General features: G+C 48.0%; 1 protein-coding gene across 1 annotated transcript; it reads right to left on the bottom strand.

Annotated features, from left to right (window-relative positions):
• Positions 1 to 1259: 1259 nt before the first annotated feature.
• On the bottom strand, positions 1260 to 22834 carry LOC111846779 (cingulin-like protein 1). The gene is made up of 19 exons (XM_023817335.2): positions 22685 to 22834; positions 17557 to 18984; positions 17271 to 17365; positions 16521 to 16626; positions 15821 to 15922; positions 15408 to 15556; positions 14747 to 14888; positions 14283 to 14495; positions 9083 to 9289; positions 8587 to 8691; positions 8266 to 8418; positions 7587 to 7757; positions 6398 to 6559; positions 5432 to 5521; positions 3309 to 3392; positions 3095 to 3219; positions 2744 to 2852; positions 2192 to 2355; positions 1260 to 1979 (listed from the first exon to the last, which is right to left on the bottom strand). Exons 2-19 carry the CDS (start codon positions 18925 to 18927, stop codon positions 1844 to 1846), a joined length of 3684 nt encoding a protein of 1227 aa, XP_023673103.2. The 5' UTR covers positions 18928 to 18984; positions 22685 to 22834; the 3' UTR covers positions 1260 to 1843.
• Between the last annotated feature and the right edge of the window lie 755 nt (positions 22835 to 23589).

Genomic DNA, 23589 nt, shown 5'->3' with positions numbered 1-23589 from the left:
CTTGTTTAACAGATACAGAAAAAAAAAAAAAAGTTTTCTTTTGCTAGGCAGTGTCCATTCATCTAAGTACCGATGTCACTTAGTTTCCACCACGCCAAGATACAAACATTACCTTTGCATCTGCTGTTTTGAATAGCTGGTTATTCACTGAAAACCTGTCTCAGTAAATATGAATATGAGGGCAGTATGAGGAGAGTATGAGGGCAGTATGAGAGCAGTATGAGGGCAGAGTAAAGACAGTTTGAGGGCAGTACGAGGAGAGTATGAGGGCAGTGTGACAGCAGTATGGGGACAGCATGAGAGCAGTGTGAGGGCAGTTTGAGGGTAGTATGTGGGCGGTATGAGAGCAGTATGAGGGTAGTATGAGAGCAGTATGAGGGTAGTATGAGAATAGTATGTGGGCAGTATGAGGGTAGTATGTGGGCAGTGTGAGAGCAGTATGAGGGTAGTATGAGAGCAGTATGAGGGTAGTATGAGAATAGTATGTGGGCAGTATGAGATCAGTATGAGGGCAGAGTGAGGGCAGTATGAGGGTAGTATGAGGGCAGTATGAGGGCAGAAGGCCACTGGGCACCCTGTATCTGTACAGCTGCCCCTTCACCTTCACTGGCCAGTGCCTGAAACATAGCAGGTACTTCACACAAAAGGGGAAACAGCACCCATGTGTCCGGGTTGGTCACCAGAGACGTCCCTAAAAGGACCATGGGTAACGGGTGGGAGTTTCTTCACAACATTTGGAGCACTGTCTCTGTGGGTAACAACTGGGCATTATGGGATGTGTGTGCATACTCAGGCAGTGTCATTGTTGTCTCGAATTCCCTCCCTGATAATAGATAGAATCTGTGAGTAAAGCAGGGGTCACACACCTCCAGAGCGCGCCCTGCCTTATTTCCACGTGTATGAAACTCCCCCCATCCAAAAAAAGTTGAAGATGACATTCAGATGACAGCTAACCAGAGAGAGAATGGTTTCTCAGAGCAGACAGAAGATTCCAGAATTGTCATATTGATAATCGTCTGATCATGATCATCTGATCAATCGTGGATCAACTGGCCAGTCATCGTTAATGCATGTCACAGAGGGAAGTGACAACCTCCTCAGACTGACATAAATACCACTGGTAACCAGTCTCATGCTGAGGGATTCTGTTAATGATGACCTTACAGCTTTGTTTGTAGGGATCACACTTAAAACAATGTACTTCACATTTACGACGAGCAACAGACTTACAAAAAAGCACAACAGCTGAAAAATGAAAATTTCCATCATTGATCATTGTTTACTAATGCAGTATGACAATATGTGTTACAAATATTTGATCTTTTTTGTTTTCTTTGATACACAGCAAACTTACGTAACATGTTTAGCCTTGATTTATATACCTGAAAATTGAAAAATACATCAAGAAAATACATTTTTAATACATTTCTTATATGCATTTTGGATCTGATATGTAAAAAATTACGTATTTTCCCTTCTAACATGTTCCCTTAAAAAATTTACACTTCATCTTTCAAAAATAAATAAGGAAAAGGTTTAGTTTTATCTTCTTATTTTCCATTTAAGCAGAGAAAAAATGAGCTTCTAAAATAAAAAAAAATGCACAGACTTGAACTGACAAAGCTTCAAAAACTATTAATAAAGCTTTTCCCTCCATTTTGCCATAAAAGGAATGACAAGATGAGAATGAGATGAAGGAATTTGAGAAGGTGTTTCTGCAGAGGTGCCGTGCGTTCTTGGAAGTATCTGGAACATTAGCATACGCTGAGTTTGAAGGAAGCCTCAGCAGTCACACTTTCCGTTCTCCCTAATAATCTTCTCCTTGACGCTCCACATCATCCCGTCACACGATGGCTGCCGACACGGACCGCTTGCTGCCGGAACCCGAAGAGTAGTACGCCTCCCCATCGGTGCTGATGTCATCCTCGTCCTCATCATCCCCCAGATCATTCAGGATGGGGGCGGAGGTGCTCTTGCGCCTTACGGGACAACAGTTTGAGAGTTACCACAGGGATGATAGGGTATTAAAGGTCATCAGCTCTATAGCACAGATTTAACACAAACGCACAATGCTGCACACTGTCATCTGGTCATACCCACACCCATATGTAGTTGGGACTGCCCAGGAAGTGTGACCCCGCCCCTCATGCCAGTGGGCATGGCCAGCCTCTGGTCCCCGGCCAGTGCTCACCTCATCTCACTGCGCAGGGCCTTAATCTGCACCTGCAGCTCCTCATTGGTCTCCAGCTGCTCCTCCAGTTCCCGCTGTAGCTTCTTCTTTCCATGCTCCAGCCGCTCGATCTCTTCCTCCGCCTCGTCCATCTGCCTCTTCAGTGTCTTCAGGCGCAGGTTGAGCTGCGGCGCAGGTTACAGGGGGTTAAGGCACAGCAGCCAGTGTACCGGGCTCCGTCCGCCAGGGGCAGCGCAACATCCGCGTGGCTTTCAAGCCGACTTGAGGAAGGGATTTATTTAGCCTTGGAACACCAGGTGAGGTGACTATGCCCAAATAATGACTGTAATTAACCAATTAGCGAGGAAGGAAATTGAAAGGCAGCAGGCCGTGAAGAGTGGCTCATCGACAGGTCTAGACAAATGAGTGTTATTTAAGGAGCTGGTGCTCTGGCTCAGGTGCCAACCAGCCAATCAAAAATCCCTCAGTAAGAAAGGTGAGTTTACGGGGCGGTGACGGCTGCCTTCGGCGTGTCTGTTCCTGCAGGATCTCCATGGCGACCTCTGCACTCACCTGGTCCTTCTGGTCCTGCAGAGAGTGATGCTCGTCATCCACCTGCATCATCATCTCCTTCACCTTCCTCTCCAGGCGACGGTTTGCCAGTTGCAGGTTGGCACGGTCCCTGGCAACAGATGGCACCCCGGGTGAGCCCTCTCCTGCCAGCTAGCCCAAGTGCCCAGATTTTAATGGCACACAGCCTCTAGGGGTCATTTCACAGAGAACCGGCTGTCCTGATTCCATGTACAGGGCCCCTATCCATCATCAGCTCTTAATCTATGAAGAGGGAAGCGTATATGAGGCAGGGAGCCGATACAAGCGCTGATCCTCTGCCTTCCCTGGGGCCCGAGTGTCGGCAGGACCTACCGCTCCTCCACCTCCAGTCTTTGCTCCAGCTCCTGGACCCGCTCTTCTAGCTGGGGCACCATGCCCCCCTTGCTGGATTTCTGAGAAGCTTCCAGGTGAGCCACCCTGCTCCTCAAGTCCTTGTTCTGTATCGGTTTGGAGGTGAAGTAGAACTCCAGTCGATAATCTGTGCGGTATGACAGTAGAGAATACAGGCATGCGGCGGGGGACCCACCTGCCTCTCCAGAGCGATCTTGTCACACTCCAAGTCCTGCTTGGCTGCTCTCTCTTGCAGGAGGTCACTCCTGATCTGATCCAGCTGCCAAAAGTGCATGAAAGGGGTCAAAGAAACAAAAAACATGCACACATGAGAGCTCAAGAGAGCCGGAGCCGAATGGACGTCACTCAGCGGCGTGAAAGCACGCCTTTATGGAGAAACCCAATCCAGCCGCATTCCACATCCATGGCGCGCAGCTCTAAGGTTAATGAATCTGTAGTACCAAGAACTGCCTTTTAAACACCTGAGCAGGAATGTGCTGGCATCTCTGCGCTCCCTGGGAGCGAGCCACTGAAGGTCGGACCGAAATTAGCATTTAAACGTTAGCAACGGGGCCTGGCTTTTCACAGCAGCCCTTTCCAAAGCGAGGGCGACACACTCAGCGAGATCATTTTAGGCTGCGAGTACGATGAAGCACCATGACCTTGACATGGAAACAGAACCCAGGCTGTTCAAAGTTTAATCACATCCTGATTAAGTAGTAATGACACGATGTTTGAGAAATAACTTCCACGATCGGAGCGACGCTAAAAGTTAGACCTGGAAACCGTCGCGTATGATGTGAAAGTGCCCTTTCTTTAATGAGCCTCTTACCCATAAAGAATAGATGGCTTTTTTTCCCACAACCCGGACCTGAATGGGCGATATTTTATGCCAATTAAGGGCTGGCCTCAGCCCCGTCTGAAGAGCGATGGCCTGCATTAGGGGCGCATACAACTCAGCGCGTCGGGGATCTGAGTCAGCAGACACGGCAGACAGGAACACGCGGTAAAAATAATCAGCTTTGGGAGCGCTGGCGAGTGACGGGGGGGGGGGTTCATTTGTACGGGACGCGAGCACCTGGCGCCAAGAAGGAGACGCAGGTGTTCATCGCGCTGCTGAGACCCCCCCACCCCCCCGCCATCGCTCGACTCCCCCAGAAAGCTGCACTCTGCTGTTTCCGTGGTAACTCACCCTGGCAGCCCTCCCCTCAGTCACAGCTCTGTGGAACTGGATTCCTTCCCTCACACCCCGGGATTAGAAGTCAACACTTGGGCCTTTTCTGACTCGCCCCCACCCCCCCCCCCACCCCCACAACTCTTGTACTTTCTTCCACCTGATCTCAGGTCAATTTTAAAGGGACCCTTTTGACTTTTTCAGTTCATGCACGTTACTCAGAGTGATGGGTGAGATTTTGCGGTTGGCCCCCGCCCAGGATACAGGTTATAACAGCCTCACTGATACTTTATCTGGTTAATTAGCTCAGGAAACCTGCATTCCCCTCCAGATATCTGCGTGTTCCTGACCTCTTGCATCTGCCCCTCTGCCTGCATCAACATCGCGATGCGGTTAAAACCAGCCGATTCGGCAGAATTCAGCCACATTCTGCTGACCGGCTCCCATTTTCCCAGGAACCATATTTATTCTTGAATTTAGACTACGGGACAACATCTTTGAAACTGGGCCGATGCAGCGTTTACAGAAGGACGTTCAAACCATTTCCTAGGCCTTATGATCAGGACCTTCCTACATCCTGCAGTCTCCCTCTCCCGCATCGTCTAAGTCGAGTATCGTATTTGCCGAGCAGACGCTTGTTATCTGGGGTGACCCTCACGTTAACGCGCTGCCTATTAGTACAGCCTCAGGTTTGCTAAAGGGAAATAGTCTCAGAGGTTTTCTTAAGGACGCGACTGCGAGGTCACGCACAGGATGGGAACCACTCTACGCACGGCTGCTCGCACTTGCTGGACTGTATATTGTAAACAGATCAAATCCTTTGTACTGTCCCGCATAGGAATAAGTAAGTACTGAGTAATGCTGGTTTGGGGAGCTGGTGTGGTCATCAGAGCCGGTGCCTAATGACGAAAAACAGCCGACTGGGAACTCAGGTTCAGGATCAGCTCTGGCTTGACTGGATGTTTTGGGTGGTCAATAGCAGCTGGGGAGCTGGTGTGGATGGGAGCTGGGCGACACTGCGTCCGATCTTCAACGTGGCTGCTAAGTGAACTTCATGGCTGAGGAGTGATCGGGACCCTGGTGGGTGATTCAGTGAGCTCCCACCCTGACCAGCAGGGGGCAGTGTGTGACTGCGCAGGACTCACCTGCTCCTTCCCTCGTTCAAGCCTTTCCATCAGCAGGTCTCCGCTGCCACGCTCTTCCTCCAGGTCCAGCTCCAGCTGAGAGATCTTCTCCTGGGTGGGACAGAGAATCCACGTCGTTCAGGGAGGCCAGCAGTTCCATTTTTACTTCTGCGCTTATCTCAAACACACGCCTCTGATGCAGCCGCTTTGGTGGTTCTCTGTGAAGGGAAGCAACCATGCAGCTTCTCTCTGCAGGACAAACACAGGAACTCCTTCCTTTTTGACCTTTTTCCTTTATCCCAATGAAGGATGGCTGGTTCCACACCAGTATGGGGGAGCCGGAGGGCACACAGACCCCCCCGCATGCCTCCTGTCACCTGCCGATCTCCATTCCACGGGCTGCAGGCCCCACTTAGTGAGCGGGGAGCACTGCTCACTCGACGCCACCCAACGCACCGGGAGAGGGGGGGCTATCAACCCCCTGGCCTACTGCTGTGCTCCTGCTTTGACCTTTCAGGCTATCAAAGCACTCTGCACTGTTTGTGGAAATGTTTGGTTTCCATCTGTAGTGTTTTGCCATCAACGGGACGTTCAACCGACAACGAGTGCAGTTTCACACAGTCAAAGCTTCCGTGAAACTCATTTAAGTCCGACTGACTTCCTGTATGCTAAAGGGCGAAGAGAGGCTCCCTCAAGGACGCGGGCCCAAGGGGATGCATGCAAGACATCAAACGCAAAGAGCCACGTGTCTGGACTGAAAAAGAAAAAAAAAAACAAATGGGACAGACAGACTCACACTCAGACTCACACTGTCCAGCAAAGCAGGACAACATCTCCCAAAAACAGTGAAGGAGAGAACTCAAGGTGAGTCGCTTAGATTCACTCTGAACGGGCAGCTCATAAGCAGCCTGAACGACGAAGCCTCCAGCCGTGTTCTTAACTCTCTTTGCTGGACTCCAATGTCCGCTTCTTACGCCGGCTGCGTACCTCTAGCAGTTTAATCTGCCGCGAGCGCTCGTCTTTGGCCCGCGCTTTGGCCTCCACCTCCAGCTCCAGCTCCTGCACCCGCTGCTCCAGACTCCGGCCCTTCTGCTCCGCCCCCTCCAGCTCCTCCCTGCTCACCCTGAGTTCTTCCTCCAGGCTGGACAGCTGCACACAAACAAACACACCGAAACTACTCTGAGTGCCAAAATGAGGCCATATGCACTGCGGCACTTACCTCTATTCTCATAACCAAACTTGTATTTATGCAAACATTTATATTTCCATTTACAGGGAGAGTGACAGCAGTAGGTCTGCTGCTGTTTCACATTTGGCTGCAGTGGCTAATCACTATGAAATGTTATAAATAAGTAATCCTGCATGTTTGTGGGTAACATTGTTTCCTGTTTTTAGTTACTCACATTAAGAATTTATAATTGATTATTATTCATAATTTATCATTTCAGAGCTATGATGAGATTAGCACAGGGAGGGAATCTGACTCAAGGCCGGCAACACAAGCGACAAAAATAATGACACGATTTCACCAGGGCAAGACCTGAGGTGACACATCAACAGCATGTGTCCTTACTGGTCTCCCAGCCAGGGGACATTAGGGGGGTGTCTGGTGTCCAGAAGGCTTCGAACACTCATGTTACGGCCTTAGCCAGACAGAGCCTCGATATTATCAGCTGCTGGAGCTTCACAGACAAGCCAGAAAGTGAAGGAATTAATGCAAAAAGCAAAACTGGACCCAAGCAAGACAGCGCTGTCATTAGGACCCCAGCAGTGGCCTGACACAATAATGCAGGCCTTCACATCAGCAGTGGCCTGACACATTAATGCAGGCCTTCACATCAGCAGTGGCCTGACACATTAATGCAGGCCTTCATATCAGCAGATTACGGGTCATTCTGTGAAAGCCCCAATGCTCGTATCAGTACTCAGAGAGGCAGCTCTCGTCACAGAGCGACTGGTTTGAGTTCAAGGAATGCCTCTTTTATGAACCGCATCACTTCCTCCAGAATTTGTTATGAGTATACAAATTGCTTAATGAGTGGCATTAACTCTAGGGTATTCTTCGTGATGCTGTGGACTTTCACCTTTCACCCACAGCTTCCAGAGCCCTTCCCCATGGAACGGTCACCTGACATCATCACAAGCCTGTGAGACCAGCGCCCCCCAGAGGTCACACCTTCTCCTGCAGCCTCCTGGTGGCCTGCTGGGATTGCTCCAGCTCTGAGACCTTCTCTCGGTGCTGCTTGTGCAGGTCCGCATGCTCCCGGCGGCTCTTCTCCTTCAGCTCCTCCAGCTGTCCCTGCAGCTCCTGGGCAGACGTCTGAGAGGCCTTCACTCTGTCACTTAGCTGTGGGAGGGGCAGTGAGGAAGGTCACTCTGGGGTGTCTACTACTGGGAAGTCGGAATTTCTGAGTTCCGAGTTGGAAATTTCAACTGGAATGCCCCCTGAAGTCAGAATTCTGACTCGGAAAGTCGGACCTCAGAATTCAAGATGGCTGTGCCCTTTATCAACAGAAGTGAATGTTATTAGTTTTATACTGTTTAGTATAAAGATACCTTAAATCCAGTTTAAGTTATCCAGCTAAGCAAGAAATCCGGCTTTTTGAAACATGACCCTGGTATTGCTAAATTGTTTTTCAATTTGTGGTACTAGAATGTGGTTAACTTGGGTGTGTCATTCCCAAGTCTGACGTCCGACCTCCAAGGTAAATGGAATGTGGCATCAGTCACTGCTGCAGGACGATACACACACACACACACACACACAGGGAGCATTTCACAGCATCGCCAAGCAGCCCGTTGCTGAGTGAGCAAGCGGACAGAGGCTAACTGGGGGGGACCTGGCTTGCACCCACCTCCTTCTGCAGCTTCTCCATGGCTCTTCCCAGCTGATTACGCTCATCCTCGACCTTGCTCGAGGACCTCCTCAGCTGTTCCTTGTGAAGCTGCTCCTCCCTCAGCCTGCTGCTGAGCTCCGTGTGGTCCTGGCTCAGTTTTGTGAAGTCCCTCTGCAGTGATTTTTGAAAGATCAGCCTGAATGACCCATCTCCATATTGGAACAAGCCATGAATTTTGCAATTACTAAAATGAGCAAATTTACTTAAAAAATAAATAATGAAGAACCTTCTATCTACCACAGCATTTCCCCAACAAATCTCTCAGCAAAACTAGCCAACCTGCTTGTCCTCCAGACGTGTGGCCAACGTGCTGTTGGCTTGAGACATCTCCTCCTCCTTCCCTTTCATCTCCCTTACGGACTCGTCCAGCTGCCCCTTCTCCCTCTGCACACAGACAAGACATGGACACCAGCCAAAGCCGGTGATGTTGGTGCCAGTCTGCTGAAGTGCAACAACGTAGCTGCATGGAGAACAAAGAGGAACTCCTCCTATTAATCAAACTGCATGGATTTCAGTGCTTGATGTGGAAGATGTTGTAGGTAAACCTCTCAACCTGCTAAACCAGCTATCCGGTTTAAGACAATCGATTCACTTTTATTTATAGACAGTTTGAAGTGAATATTACTGTGCCTGTTTGCAGTAAGCAGGCACACCTCATTGTGGCCATTCTGCTCCCAGTAGATGACCTCCTTGAGGGCTGGTGGGCAGGATGTCTATTTGGGCCCTAATGGGTTGGGGTTACCCGCCCCAGACTCCCGAGCTGAGCCTGACTCACCTCTAGTCGGGCCACACGGTCACTCAGCAGGCTCTCCTTCAGCTTGGCCTCGTCGATGACGTGGTTGAGTTCGGCCACCGTGTTCTCCAGCTCGTGCTCTCGCCTGCGCAGCCGCTCAAGGTCCTGTGCCAGGCGCTGCGCCCGGCCCGCGGCCTCCCCCCGCGCTGCCTCCAGGTCTGCCTTTTCCTGGCATACTGCGGCACTGCCCTGGGGGCGCGGGGGTAGATGAGGTCTCATATCAGGACACGGCAACTGATACTGGTGGCATGGAAGGACGTGCACAGCGAGGCATTAGATGGCTACATTTAAGCCATCTGTGTGACCCAGGGCGGAATTTCTCTGACAAACTGACGACATTCTTTATATAACAGACTACAGGAGACTCTACACACCTACACACTAGCTTCACACAGAAGAAGTGCTGCTGATTCAAATCACCGTTTATGTTAAGGGAAGAGCACCATTACTGGCAGAGCCTCCCAAGAGACCCCCAACATATGTCTCTGAAGCACATGTGACCAACCATGTGACCCACCATGTGACTAGCTTTGATGATGAACCATTTGACATCGTACAGCTTGATGTTGGCATGTTTCCCTGCTCAGATTTATGAAAGGGCTACATTACCCAGCCATTTGCTGGAAGAGGTTGGAAGAGATTCCTTTATGTCATCTTTATATGTGCTTATAAATTCTTCGGTATAGTTCCTTTTGTAGTTTCTTGCTCAACAAACACAAATTAAATATATGTGGAAAAAGTTGTTTATGAGTCTGCAGCATGTAAAACACTTAAAATGAGTGTTTCAGACCAAAGAGCCACATCCACGCCGGGATATGAGTCCCATCTTCCAGTGCTTCACTTTTACAAAAGTAGCAATTTGCAGTAAACATTCTGCGTGACTGGTCCTGAATTCTGACACTGCTGTAACAGTAAGTTTCCATGATGCCTGAGCTATCAAAGGTCAAAGGACTGGCCTTATTTGTAGGCGATTATGCGCTTGCTTAAATTACAGCCACTATGCACACCACTGATGCATACCGACGTACAGCTGCGCTGAGCATCTTGGCTGCTCATTACCCACTTCGGAGATGGGCTTCTCTCTGATCTCTGGAGACCATAGTCCAGACTAGGCCTGAACCTCCACCAGCTGGCAGTTAGGACCGTCAGCCCTCCACGAGGCCTCTTCAGCTCTCAGAGTTCAAGCCGGACACAGTGTCAAGTCATTTATCAACCCGCAGACAGATTATTAACCACAGCGAGGCTCCCCTGATTCTGGAGCTCGGAATAGTTTGGGAAGAAACGTATGGTCAGGTCGTCTTCTGCGATGGTGACTGAATACAACCTCAAACAATAAAGCACTTGATTAACCTGAAGATGCAGATGGTTTCCTAATGAGGACATTCCCAGCTGATGAACTCCCCTGTTCCACCCTGAACTTGCTTGCAGACGTTACATGACGCTGCTAGGTTATCCTACACGCCGGTCCGCTCCGAGGGCAATTTGTCATTAGGCCTGAATGCCATTAACCCACCTTCCTCACCTCACCCCGGGCCTTCGTTAGGCTTAATTAGCGTGAAACGTCTATATAGATATATAGATGGCAAACCTCCAAGAACTCAAGCCCAGGAGCCATACAGGGACCCACCGGGCCTGGGACGAGGAAGCAGTGGAACCCCCCCACCCCCCACCCCCAGCATTACAAGAAAGAGTGTCCTATGTATTTGTTGAGTTTCACAGACCCCACCCTGCCTGGCCTTCAGGTCCAAGGGCCACTTGTGTTTTCTTACTGTTTATTTATAGTTTAGCATTAATCACTTCTACTCCGAAGGGGGCGGAGCTGGAGGGGGCCCATGGCGGACGACCCTCAAGGCCCCACATCACCCACCACACAATGTGGCGACCTCACTCCCACTGCGTCACGCATTCGCCGAACATGACCGTGAACCTGCTCACAAGGACAAAGTCATGGCCGTTGTCATTAACTGGTTAAGGTGGGAGCTGACGGTCACAGCGATAACCTAGTTAAAGTTATTTGTATGCATGAATTATGGTACAACCACATTCAAACATTTTATTGTAATTGCTATATCTCTTACAATATCAAATACCGAGAAGAACTGTGCTAAGCAGGACAGGCGGTTATTCACGCCTCTGTGAAATGACTGCGGACTGATCTCACTCCGTCCGCCGTGACTCGCAGTCGGGGAGCTCAAACGAAGCCTTCTCCGTTTGTCACGGCCGTCACACACACAGAAAGCTGTCAGAGAGCATAACGACAGCACACGTCAGCTCTGCTCGTGGACGTCTTGCGTGCACGCCATTGTGAGTTTGACAGTTACCGAAATCTGACACAGGCAGTGGTGAGCCTAAGGGGTGCCGAGCATACTTCACGATGGTGCTATCCAAGAGAGAGACATTTTAAAAGAACAATACAACTATTAATAAACACTAATTAGGTCATTCATTCAAGATACAAGTGAGCTCTATTACTGAGATGCAAATGAATGAACTCCCATTTTAAGGTGTCCACAAAACAGAGGATTCAAGCCCTCAAGACAGGCTTAAGATGCGTTTGTTGGGAAAAATGCAGATGACTCGCAGCCCTCATTCCCCGCTGTCTCTGCCACAGCACGGGGCTTTTCACTTTGTACAAGGATCACAATGGAGGAGCCGCGTGGATTTCCTGACTGCTGAGACCAAAGGCATGCCAATTGCGGAAATGCGCGGCACACGGTCGAGATCCTCAGACAAAGGGCTCTGACCGGACTCAGATGTTTGCTTCTGCACAGATGTTCTGAGGACAGGAGGGCCACTTCAAAAGCCCAGAGGAAGCACTGGCTTTTAAAAATACGAGTGGAGATCTCGACCCTTCGATGCTAGAGTAAGCCAAGATAGCGAGATAAGGTGCAGAGCCGACCCCGAGTACCCGGGGAGACGGAGCAGCAGAGGACGCTGCGGTCTCCCCTGTGGAGGAGGTAGGATGCGACTGAGTCAACAGCCCAGAGCCGCCTGCAAAATGCCTGGACAAATTAACAAGTAGGCCAGAGCTCGGGGTCTTGCCAGGCTGCGGAGTATTTCGGCACGAGTGCCTCAGATGGCAGATGGAGTTATCTGAGGTGCTGATCCTCTCCCCGCCTCTCTGGGACCAGCGTTCCCACAATGCCACTGTTGCCAGCAGTGAATCGCCTTGACAAATCCGGGCTCTTCGCTAACGCTCAGTGAAAGCTGTGTAAACCCCTGGCTTTCACCTTGCAGCGAGAAGAAGTCCGTGACACACAGAGGCGAAGGCCGCCCTCCCCGGCACCGAGCGCCACCGCTCAAAAGAGGGTAATTGTGTGTCCCAGAAAGGCTTGCGGGCAACTTGGCACCTTAGTCTCCCACTGCTGCCAAGTCACAGTCCGGGAGAACAATGGAGAGAGGGGTATTCAGGCCAGTACTGCGCAGACACAGCTCTCACGAGGTCCGAACAATGGGCATTCACGCGCACAAACAGAGGCCATTGTGCTCGGAGAAATGAACAACAAATAAAATGGAATATTTTCACAATACACACACACACCTGCCTCACGGCCCCTGTTGCCGTCTGTAGGTGATATCCATGCATGTCCAGCAGGTCACCAGTCTCGGTACGAGTGTACCCCACATGGAGCAGTAATGGAAACATTCTCACATGCATTTTCCACGTAAACGGGAGGAACGCGCGGTGGATGATGTAAGTGACACCATTGCTGATTTGGTGCCTTGATCCAAAGCCAACAAGCTAAGAACAAAAGGCACTACACACCCAAGGGGAGGGGCGCTTATGTTCCGACTTAAGTGGGGGAGGGAGACCAGCAGAGACGGAGGAGGACGCGGCTATGGGTGAAACCCTCAAAGGCTAAGGATCTGATTCATTTAGTTACAGGAGTTAAAATCTGGAGCAATTTAGAAGATGATCTAAAAATGACTAAAAAACTTTTACACATTTTGCACAATTTAAGAAAGAGTTTTGTGTGAGATTAGAGAATGGGGGGTTTTTATTGGTTTTTTTTGGGTGTATCATAGTTAGGTTTTGCATTTCGCCTTGTATTTGTATTTGCTTTATATTTTGTATATTGTACTTTGAACTGATGTTTAAAATGAAGGATTAAATTGTAAATTTGGTTTGAAAATACAGGGTAGGGCTGCACCTTTCTGGATCTCAGCTGTTGCTGGATGTTATTTGTATGAGGATTGTTATTATAATTATGAAATTACTGTAAAAGAAGCAGAATATAATTAATTAATTCATTCATTCATTAATCATTCATTAATTATTTAATCATTAATTGATTGATTCATTCATTAATCATTCATTAATTATTCAATCATTGATTCATTCATTCATTCATTCTTATAAGCAGCTCCTCACTCAGACTTAACTGCACCCCTGCCAAGCCTAAAAATCTCCCCTCAGACAAAACTCAGCATGCTCTACAAGAATCGTATGAACGTTTGAAATAAATGGCTTCAAAAATGAGTTGTCACAAAAAATGGTGTCATCTTAAATTCTAAGGCGATGTAACGACGAATGATCCAGGTCAGAGACCTCAGCTTGTTAGTGTCATCTTAACTGGTCGAGAAAAATCTCACCAGCATCGCGGCCATTTAGCAGCTTGCTGCGTGCAGCCCTCAGCTGACGTTCACAGCCAGTCATCTGCTGTGTGCTTTGTATGAATTTCACATTCCCAGTTGGTAGTCTGGTGGGATGAAACTGGACCAAATTCACACAGCATGAGGGGCTTGGGCAGGACCGGGGTCACACCCTTGAGAAAGACAGTTATCCTAAATTGCTTCAAATATTCCCATGTGTAAATGAGTAAAAGTGTAAGCTGTTAGATTTGATAAATCCCTGACAAGACATCCCCTGCTTCCCCTAGAGGCTTTGTGGAAACTGCCAAATTTCATTCCTAATTATCAGTTGTTCAAGGTGACGTATTTATCTTCTACCAGGTGTTTCTTGAAAATAAGCGGACAGCTTAGAACATTTACAGCAGAACATGCTGGAAAAACAAAGAAGGCTAAGATGATCTCTGAAGGTCAGTACAATATGACCGTATCACCCCCAAGGACAGAGTCCCTTTATCAACAAACATTCTTTTAAGTACTTGTCTGCTTTGAATAATGTTAACCTCAAATGCTGTGATCTTGCTCCACCAACTCAACGCCACTTTGTTCTGACCTGTCTGGCCTCCTGAAGCACAGTCTGCAGCTTGCAGATCTCCTGCTCGTACTGTGCCCTCATTGTGTCCACTTCTTTGTCGTGCGTAGCCACTTCCTCCTTCAGTGCCCCCTTGAGGGCCGTGAGCTCCCGCTCACGCCTCCGTAGCAGCTCCTCCTGCTCCTCTTTCAGCAACAGCACGTCCTGGAAGTCCAGTTTCATCTGCATCATGTCCTACAGGATAATTAAGGTGGTCTGGGTCTTACTTTGGCCTATAATAATGTAAAATGCCTCCTAATGCCTTTGCTGACATCATATGGTTATTTGCTGAGTAGATCAGGCTCTTCTCAAACATGCAAAAAGACGCCCATTTCAAGGTTTCAATAACCTGCAACCTTTTAGCCTCGACCATCACCAACAACAAAGTCCCCAAAATTTAATCAATTTCTTTTCATATTGCTTATAGTAACAGGGAACTGGTTTACTTCAATGATGGCGTCCTTCTCCCCAAGGTCAATCACGGCCCTCTTGGCACCGTCCAGCTCGTCGTGCATCTCCGACAGCTGCTCCTGCAGGTCCCTGACCTCCTTCTGGCACTGCTCCCTCTCCAGCTTCACCTGGAGGAGCCTAAAGAAACACAGGCCAGTCCATCACTTACGACACAGCCAGTCTACCCAAAAAGCAAATCAGTCTTTAGGTCTTTCTCAATATGCATACTTGACTGTACTTGTGTTCTCACATGCCCGTTTTACATCATCTTCCATTGCCAAAGACCAGTTCCAAAACTCAAAAACAAAAGTACAGAGGATGGTAAAAATGCTTGGATGTCATTCTTGCCTCCCCAAATATCAAGGATACGTTAGTTGCATCCTCGCAAAACGAGGCCAATCCCTTGATTTATTGCACCCCAAATTTATTCTTGGAAAGCAAGTTAACAAAATCAGTCTTGCCAAGACCACAAGTACAATTTTTACATACTTGGTATTGAGAAACACACTTTGTCTTCTGGAAGCTGTACCAGGTTACAAGTAAAGTAAAGCATCTGCAGACAGTGAGCTCATTGAGCTGAAGAAACTTCCATCTCATTGCACCCCTAAGAGTGACCTCTAGGGGGGATGCAGGGTGAAGCATCATGGATCTCCTTACACTTCTGTGGTACTCCGAAGGTCAGTCACAGCTTCAGACAATTTCTCCTGAAGCGCCGTGCTCTCCTGATGCCTCTTGGATAGTTCCTCCTTCATCGTCTCCCGTTCTGCCACTTCCTTGTCAAATACAGCTGCCAGACTGTTGAGCCTCTGCAGAGAACATCATAATCAGCAGTCAAGCATAGGTCTGCATATGGGAAACCATCAGGTCAATCAAAGCCAGACTAACCAGCTCTGACTGTCAGTCTAATTCCCAGTTCAGTGATCCCAGTAACTTCTCCAGCAGCAGATATTTTTGTATTCACATTATTTCCAAAAATGACTGTCCATGTTCAAAATCTGCACTCTCAAATCGTGTCCTGTGACAAACCCAGGAGAATGTGGCAGAAGCTTGTCTGTGAACGGCAACGTTACCTCAGCCTTCTCCTTGAGCAGCTTCTTCAGCTCGGAAATGTTCTTCTCCAGCTCCTCCTTCTGAGTCTGCAGCTCCTTCAGCTCTCTGGCCACCTCAGAAGACTGTGACGGGTAGAAGCTTAACACAGCACTCTTACTCATCACCATCCAGGTCTCATGCACCTAAGTGGCCCACAAACTCAAGATCTAACGTAAAAGGCCCGAAGCCTCACTGTTTGAGTTGTCCGTGTTGCCCTGTGTATCTAGGGTATTCTAAAAAGAGGGTGATCATCATAACCATAAACACAAACAAAACAAACAGAACTGCACGTGAGTTTTGACCATTTGTTCATCCATCCATCCATCCACCCATCAATCAATCAATCCATATCCATCAATAAATCCATTCTCAATAACTGCTCATCAAGGTCACAGTCAGGGTTGTGATGATATGGAGAATATCCCAGGAAGTCTGACACACACAGAGCAAATAAAGGTCACCAACTCTTTCTCCACACTATGAATCAACACCAGAGTACCACACATGTCATGAAACTGCAGAATCCACAGAGGCAGTGAGATTCTAACCCGCAACAGGGAAGTGTAACGTGACACAGCACTGGATGCATTACGACAACCTAACCTTCATCATTTTTACTGAAAACGCCAATTTTTTTATATGCTTGCCAGACCAGGCAATTTGGATGCAGTAGAGCCTCACCTGGCTACTGTCCTGCATGTTCCCAGCAGCTCTGGATTTCAAGGTCTGGATCTTCTCAAAGACCAGGTTCACCTTTCTTTTGGTGGCGTCATCGTTGTCAGTGCTCCTATTCAGACACAAACTCACAAAATTAGGCAACCTGAGACGTTTACTCAGGTTTACTCAAAAACAAAAACAAAATCCCTGATGAAGACATATTCATAGGTCAGTGGGATTATATGTTTAGTTTCCTACACAGTAGGATTACGGTCCATAGGTGACACTATGCTTAATTCACACATCCTGCTGCATCACTGAGAAGGAGAGAAGCCTGAAACCTGAAGCATCCAGGTGTCCAAGAGCAGCGCTGAGCTGCCTGGAAGCCTTTGCTATCACCTGCCAAACCCAGACAAAACTGGAGCAACTTACATCCAAAGCTTATAAATGAGCTATTTACAAGTGCTGATACTTCCTTAGCAGTGCCTCAGTCAGTGACACTGTTTACTGGAGGGAAATGTGACCATGTCGTGTAGCCAGATTCCCAAAAACACTGCAGGACATGCGATATGTTCCACCTGGGTGCTGGCTGATGATGTCACAGAAATGACACATGGGCACTCCACGACTAGCTATGTTTATGCTGACAAAGTGAAACCTCTGTCTTTTCTTAAAATGATGATAATGAAACTGATCTGGCTGCTATTCTCTGGAGCACAAACCAGACCTTTGTCTCACTCTGTTCACTTTCTAAATAGATGAAGATGTACTTGCCCGTCCTTTAGGTAATTAAACAGTATTTGTTTAGCCGTCTCTTCGTGTGTTTGTTGTGAAAGCTCTTGCTGACCTTTCAAAAGATCAGGGGTTACCTGGATGATAAATAAATGATAAAATTCAATCAGGTTGCAAATATTTACAGTTATATATTTCCGCTTTGCATATTTAAATCTTCCGTCTGTTATACTGTTTGTTCACTGGATGAATGTCCAGCAGTTCTCATGTCATAGCTGTGTTACTTCGGGGGATCTATGACATCTACTGGAGGAAACGAACTGTTTACCTGAGCACGGCTTTCTGCACTGCTTCTTTTGCTGGGTTCACCAGAAGGCTTGGATGAAGATGTCATCGTCGTGCCCATCAGAACTTTCACAGACCGTAGTGATTTCTCTGCTTCATCTCCAGGGCTCTCTGCTAGCTTTGTGAAGGATCTGCTCACCACCCTTTTATAGCCCAGGACAGAGGTTGTTGCTATTGGAGAAGTGCCTTGTGGGGAACTAGAATCACTGCTGTCTTGTGGGGAACCTCCAAGGTTGGGTTTGCCTTGGACAGAGGAAAGGCTAGAGGGGGACTCTGTCTCTCGAGGGTCCCGGTGATGTGTCCACCTTGGAGGCTGCAGCTGTGAGGGTCGTAGCTGGTGCTCGACGGACCTGTCCTTGTGGGACTGTTTCTCATCTTGGCTTAGACGGAAAGCCAAGGCACTGTCCACGCTGCGGGACCGCTTGCGCTCCTCTAGTCCAATACGGTTCCGATGCCCTGCTCGGCCTCTACGCTGCACGGCATCCTTCCCATCGAACTTGTTAATGAGCTCGTCGACACCGGGGATAGAACCAGTGTCAATGTCACGGCCCGTCCCAGGCAGAAAGGGAATGTAGCGCCGGTTCTCATGCCGGTTGATAGAATCGGCATAGAGTGCTTCCAGCTGGTCGTTTGAGGGAGGTCTGTGTGTGCTGCTGGAGGTAGATGGTTCCAGTACTGGACCGCTAGAGCCATGCCTGCGTAGGGGAAGCACGTTGGGACTGGGTCGGCCTCGCTCCAGGCTGGAGCTGGCGCTGCTGCTGGTTGTGCTGGAGGACACACAGGACCTGGTAGGCTGCCGGGGGGCGCTGATGTCATTAGGGGGTGGAGGTATGGTACTCTGATTTGGGCTAACATTCCGGGAGTGCGAAGGTACAGGGGAGGTGGCCCTGGGAAGGGCAACCAAACAGGAGGCACTGGGCTCCACCAGTGAGGCTGGTCGGGATGAACGGCTCTGATAATCCCCCAGCCCCAGTGCATTGCTCTCTGGGTCATAAGGCTTAAGCAGCTCCGGATGTCTTTGGAAGTTCAGCAGGGCTTTCTGCTTTTGGGAGCGGTACTCCACAAATGGGTCATGCGAGCGAGACACGCCATTCCTGCCTGTGAAGTCATAGTCTTGGTAGTTATCAAGGAAGGAGCCCTCCATGTCCCCATTTCTATCAGTCGCCCTGTGGTCTTGGGACTCCGTGTCTTGCTTATTCAGTATGACAAAGGGGTGTCCATCGATCCCCTGGACTCGGACACTGAGCCCATACACGCTGTTCCCGTTGCTCTGAACCCTGTCAGACTGGTCGTTTCCTCTGTATCTACACTGCAGCCGCTGACCTGGGATGCTGCCAACTTTGTGGGACGCCATTGGGCAACGGGGGGAAAAAAATTACACAAGACCCCTCTTCTTGGACACGGTTCCCAGCTGCAAACAATGAGAGTCTCATTATTATTCTGAAATAAGATGGAAAGATTCTTTTTTGTAACCGTTTTGCGATTTAGCAGAGTTAAACTTTTGTGCTGCTATCCACTCCAGTTTTTGAATGATTTGTTTGCTTGTCAAACCATTCACATTCCTTACAGTAGATTCAAGAGATAAATCAGTCCAGGCACACGGAAAGGAAGATAGCAGCACACAACCAGATAACCCCGTAAAACAGCTCTCAGTGCCAACATCAAGCCATCTAAAGATAGTTCATCTGAAATAAGAGTTTACATGAATGAATGTTATGTTTTGGTGCAGCTATGCTGTGCCTGTCCCTTTAGCCACACCTCCAGTGCACAACACGCCCCTATAGACTAATAACAACTCGGTGGTTCAGTTGTTACTGCTCAGGATTTCCTAAAGGCCACACAAAGAGGAAAAACTCGTAGGCATTTGAAAAAAAAGAAAAACAGGACTGACAGGCAGCAAGAATGCAGTGAGTGACAATGTACAAGACTAAGGCATGCATAATTTTATCCTCATGAAAGAAGGACCAGAGAACGACCATAACTTCTGACCCTCGCCTGTTACAGTGCACCACTGGAAAGCATCCACAGGCAACACAGACTACAACCACCAGAGGCATTCGTCTCAACCGGCCTCACTGGCAGTGATCTGGGTGGTCAGAAGGTGTCAGGGGGAGAAAATAAAGGCAGGACAATGCCTGCGTACACCAGTCACACCTCCCACCTTCACGCGACACATGTCACGCTGAGCGAGACATACCGCCGCCTCACAAACACAATAAGCCTTCTGAAGAGGCCCTAGATAACGCCCTGTCGCTTGGCACTGCTGATAACACTGAGACGTCTTTGCTGACAAAATTCTCTCTAAAACAATCACATCCACATTCTATCAAAAGCTCACCTGGTTATGTGAAAACCAGACATTCTGGTTTGTTTGCTTGAAACGAAACAAGAAAAGAGGATATTACCGCCGAAGGCATCACAGTTATACACCAAGGTAAAGGAAAAATGAGTGACTGCTCATCGACGTGTAATGCATGTACTAAAATTCTTTGAAAGATTCCAAAGAACGTGCCTGCGTTCTCAGACTGCACAGAACCTTCTCATTAGCACCAATCTGGCCTCTAAACAATGGCCAACGGCGTCACTGTAGTTCAGAAAGTCTGGGCCTACTGCCCGACCACACAGACAAGCAGTTTCTGCGTGGAGACAAAAGGTCTTTATCACCTCCTCCTGCTGGTACCTCTCTGTCACACGTCACCTCTCAGAGTGCAGGCATCCTCCGCAGACCACGCCAGCGATTCACCCCTTTATACCTGCTTGCTGTTTCGATAAGATAAGGGAATCGGCAACAACAGCGACAAAAGGCCACTGCGATCTCTGACAATAGAGAACAATTAATGTAGCTCTTAAAGACAAGGGCCAGAAGGTCGGGGGTTCGAGTCCCAAGGCACTTACAATACAAATACATAAACAACACGATGTTGATCCCCATGGGGAAATTCTCTAATTGCCTTCCCCATGACAGACATGCAGGTGACAGCAAGCACAGCAGGAGCAAAGGATCGCATGGAGCTCAGGAATAAGGGCCCAGTTCAAGGGCCCATGTATATGATGACGTGGGGCTTGAACCAGCAACCTTCCACTCACAGGCACTGAGCCACACACTGCACTCATCGTTACTGACAGTAAGTCATAAATGTCGGCAAAGCAATTTTTATATATTAAGCCTACATACAACACAAATAACATAAAAACATGTAAAACATGTACAGGATAAGTGGCCGATAGATGGATGCAGGACTGGACTAGCCATCTGGCAAATGGCGCATCTTTCTGGTGGGCCGATAGGTATGTGGGCCGGCAAAATTCATCGCGGGAGACCCCCTCCAGTCAGAAAAAGTTTTCATGTGGGATCCAGCTCTCCACCCCCCAGGTTGGCAAAATTCACAGTGGGGGACCAATTTTTAATTCCAGTACAGCCCTGGAGGATTCCTGAGGAACACATGGAACATGATAGTTCACTTAATCGCTAATTTTCCTTTTAACACACCGACACAGACAGTTAAAGCGTATTGTTTGAGACGCCATCAGTGTAAGCTGAGAATCCGCTAATGGATATATAGCGTAGGGTGACCAGATAATCCATGTCAGGGAGGACACTTTGAGCTACTTCGGGTTTTACAAACTAATTTCAAACTGAAAGGCTCCTGTGCTCCGCTAATTAGTTCAGCTCTTCTTCTAGTGACACATGCACGATTATAGGAGACTGACCAATTAGCACACATTAAGAACTCAGTGCTCAAGTGAAATCCAGGTCCTTTTAATTGAAATGGTAGTTTACAAATCCTGTCCTCCCTGACATGGATTATCTGGTCACCCTAATGTAGCGCCGTAGCAAATGCTGCACGGACCGACAGAAGCCGCTAATGCGAAGGCAGCAGAGGGCCAGGCCAGGCCGAGTAGGCTGCGCTACGGCCGCGGCTACCAGCTTCCCCTCCCAGCCTGACACGATCTCGGCGCTTACGGTACCGGACAGAGCCTCTAACGTTACAGATCACCGAGCAGCGCGGGGGGAACAATGCGCTTAGTTAAATGCATAGTCTTGCTTCCAGAGGAATACTGTTTCAGTTCAAGGGGGAAAGAAAGAAATCGCACAATGGTCGCATTGAGTTGAAGTATCACATGTATTCAGCGCAGAGCAGATCTAAACAGCGCTATTGCCCCCCACCCCCAGTGTTTACTCAGTCCCACTCCTACCGCTCTAACTTCACACTAAAGCCTCCTTCTGTTTTGTTATTCTTTTAACAGTACCCCTTTCTCATGCACGCCTTAGAAACGACACTCCACATATTCTGGTTTAGGATTTCTGGTCTAACGAGTCAGGTGACAAAATCATACCTACAAGACGGAATGAACTTTCATTAAGCAACACGGGCACCCGGCGCGGAACGCACCGCTTTATCTATAGGCACATTACATAATCCTAAAGTCTGACAGTAACTTATTTTACACATAAGTAATATGCTCACGGTGCATATAACTGGTGCAAAAAGGTAAAAACTTCAAATCCGATTCAAAACCTGGAAACACGGATACAAAATTCAAAGTCTGTCAAAAATCGAGTTTAATAAGGTCTCTGTTAGACTCATCAAAAAGTCTTGTGGTATAAAAGTATAGATGGATTAATTACCACATAAATGAATAAATATTACATTATTATTTTAATATCTAAATAATACAAACAGTTTACGATTTTTAAATTTTATTTTCAACAGCAGACTCAGCACCGATTTTAACGCACTTTATTTATAACCTACATGACAGGCCTGTGTCGTGGTGTATTTCTTTAAAACATATTTTCTATATAGGTATAGGTACATAGTTAAACGGAAGAATATTTTAAAATAACAGGATTTGTATTTTAAAATACATATACAAAGCCACCGGAGCTTTGCTAAAATAGAGGCAAAACATTTTTAAAAGAACTTTTGTTTGAAAGCATGAGGTTTTGGCTTCCAGCTAATTCGACAGGTTGTCATAGTATCAGCTTCCCGGGAAAGTGGAGCAGATCGGAGACATGTCAGACTGACAGTCTGGAAATGCGAGGACGATTATAATAAAATCATGTTCCCGCAGCCCGTTTAACTACAGAGGAACGGCGACACACTCACCGGTGATTTACTCCGGGCACATGCGCACAACTTGGATAGAGTTATCTCGGAGTTGGAGGGTGCATGCAAACATCCATTCTTTCCCACAGCAAAGTACTGAGATCACTTGTTGCAGACTCGCTGCGCCAGATCAGTTCAGCTGCAGCTGGTTGCGCCATGGCGCTCCGCCCCTCGTTGAACGTTAACCGCCCATTTCCAGCGCAATGTAGCAGCACAGGTAGATCAACAAACCACACAAGACACATATAAGTTCGCAAACTTACTTTATGTAAAAGTGACTTATTTTTGGATGATCATGTTTTCTTACTTAGAAGGGCACAACAAAGGGAACTTCATCATGTTTCCTTACTTTGAAGGGCACACCAATGGCAATTCATCATGTTTCCTTACTTTGAAGGGCACACCAATGGCAATTCATCAGGTTTCCTTACTTTGAAGGGCACACCAATGGCAATTCATCATGTTTCCTTACTTTGAAGGGCACACCAATGGCAATTCATCAGGTTTCCTTACTTTGAAGGGCACACCAATGGCAATTTATCAGGTTTCCTTACTTTGAAGGGCACACCAATGGCAATTCATCATGTTTCCTTACTTTGAAGGGCACACCAATGGCAATTTATCATGTTTCCTTACTTTGAAGGGCACACCAATGGCAATTTATCACGTTTCCTTACTTTGAAGGGCACATCAATGGCAATTCATCATGTTTCCTTACTTTGAAGGGCACACCAATGGCAATTTATCATGTTCCCTTACTTTGAAGGGCACACCAATGGCAATTTATCAGGTTTCCTTACTTTGAAGGGCACACCAATGGCACTTCATCATATTTCCTTACTTTGAAGGGCACACCAATGGCACTTCATCATGTTTCCTTACTTTGAAGGGCACACCAATGGCAC

The sequence above is a fragment of the Paramormyrops kingsleyae genome, chromosome 13, assembly GCF_048594095.1.
Source record: "Paramormyrops kingsleyae isolate MSU_618 chromosome 13, PKINGS_0.4, whole genome shotgun sequence".
Classification (NCBI taxonomy): Eukaryota; Metazoa; Chordata; class Actinopteri; order Osteoglossiformes; family Mormyridae; genus Paramormyrops; species Paramormyrops kingsleyae.
The sequence above is the reverse complement of the archived record's forward strand: the minus strand, read 5'-3'. Positions and strand labels throughout refer to the sequence as shown.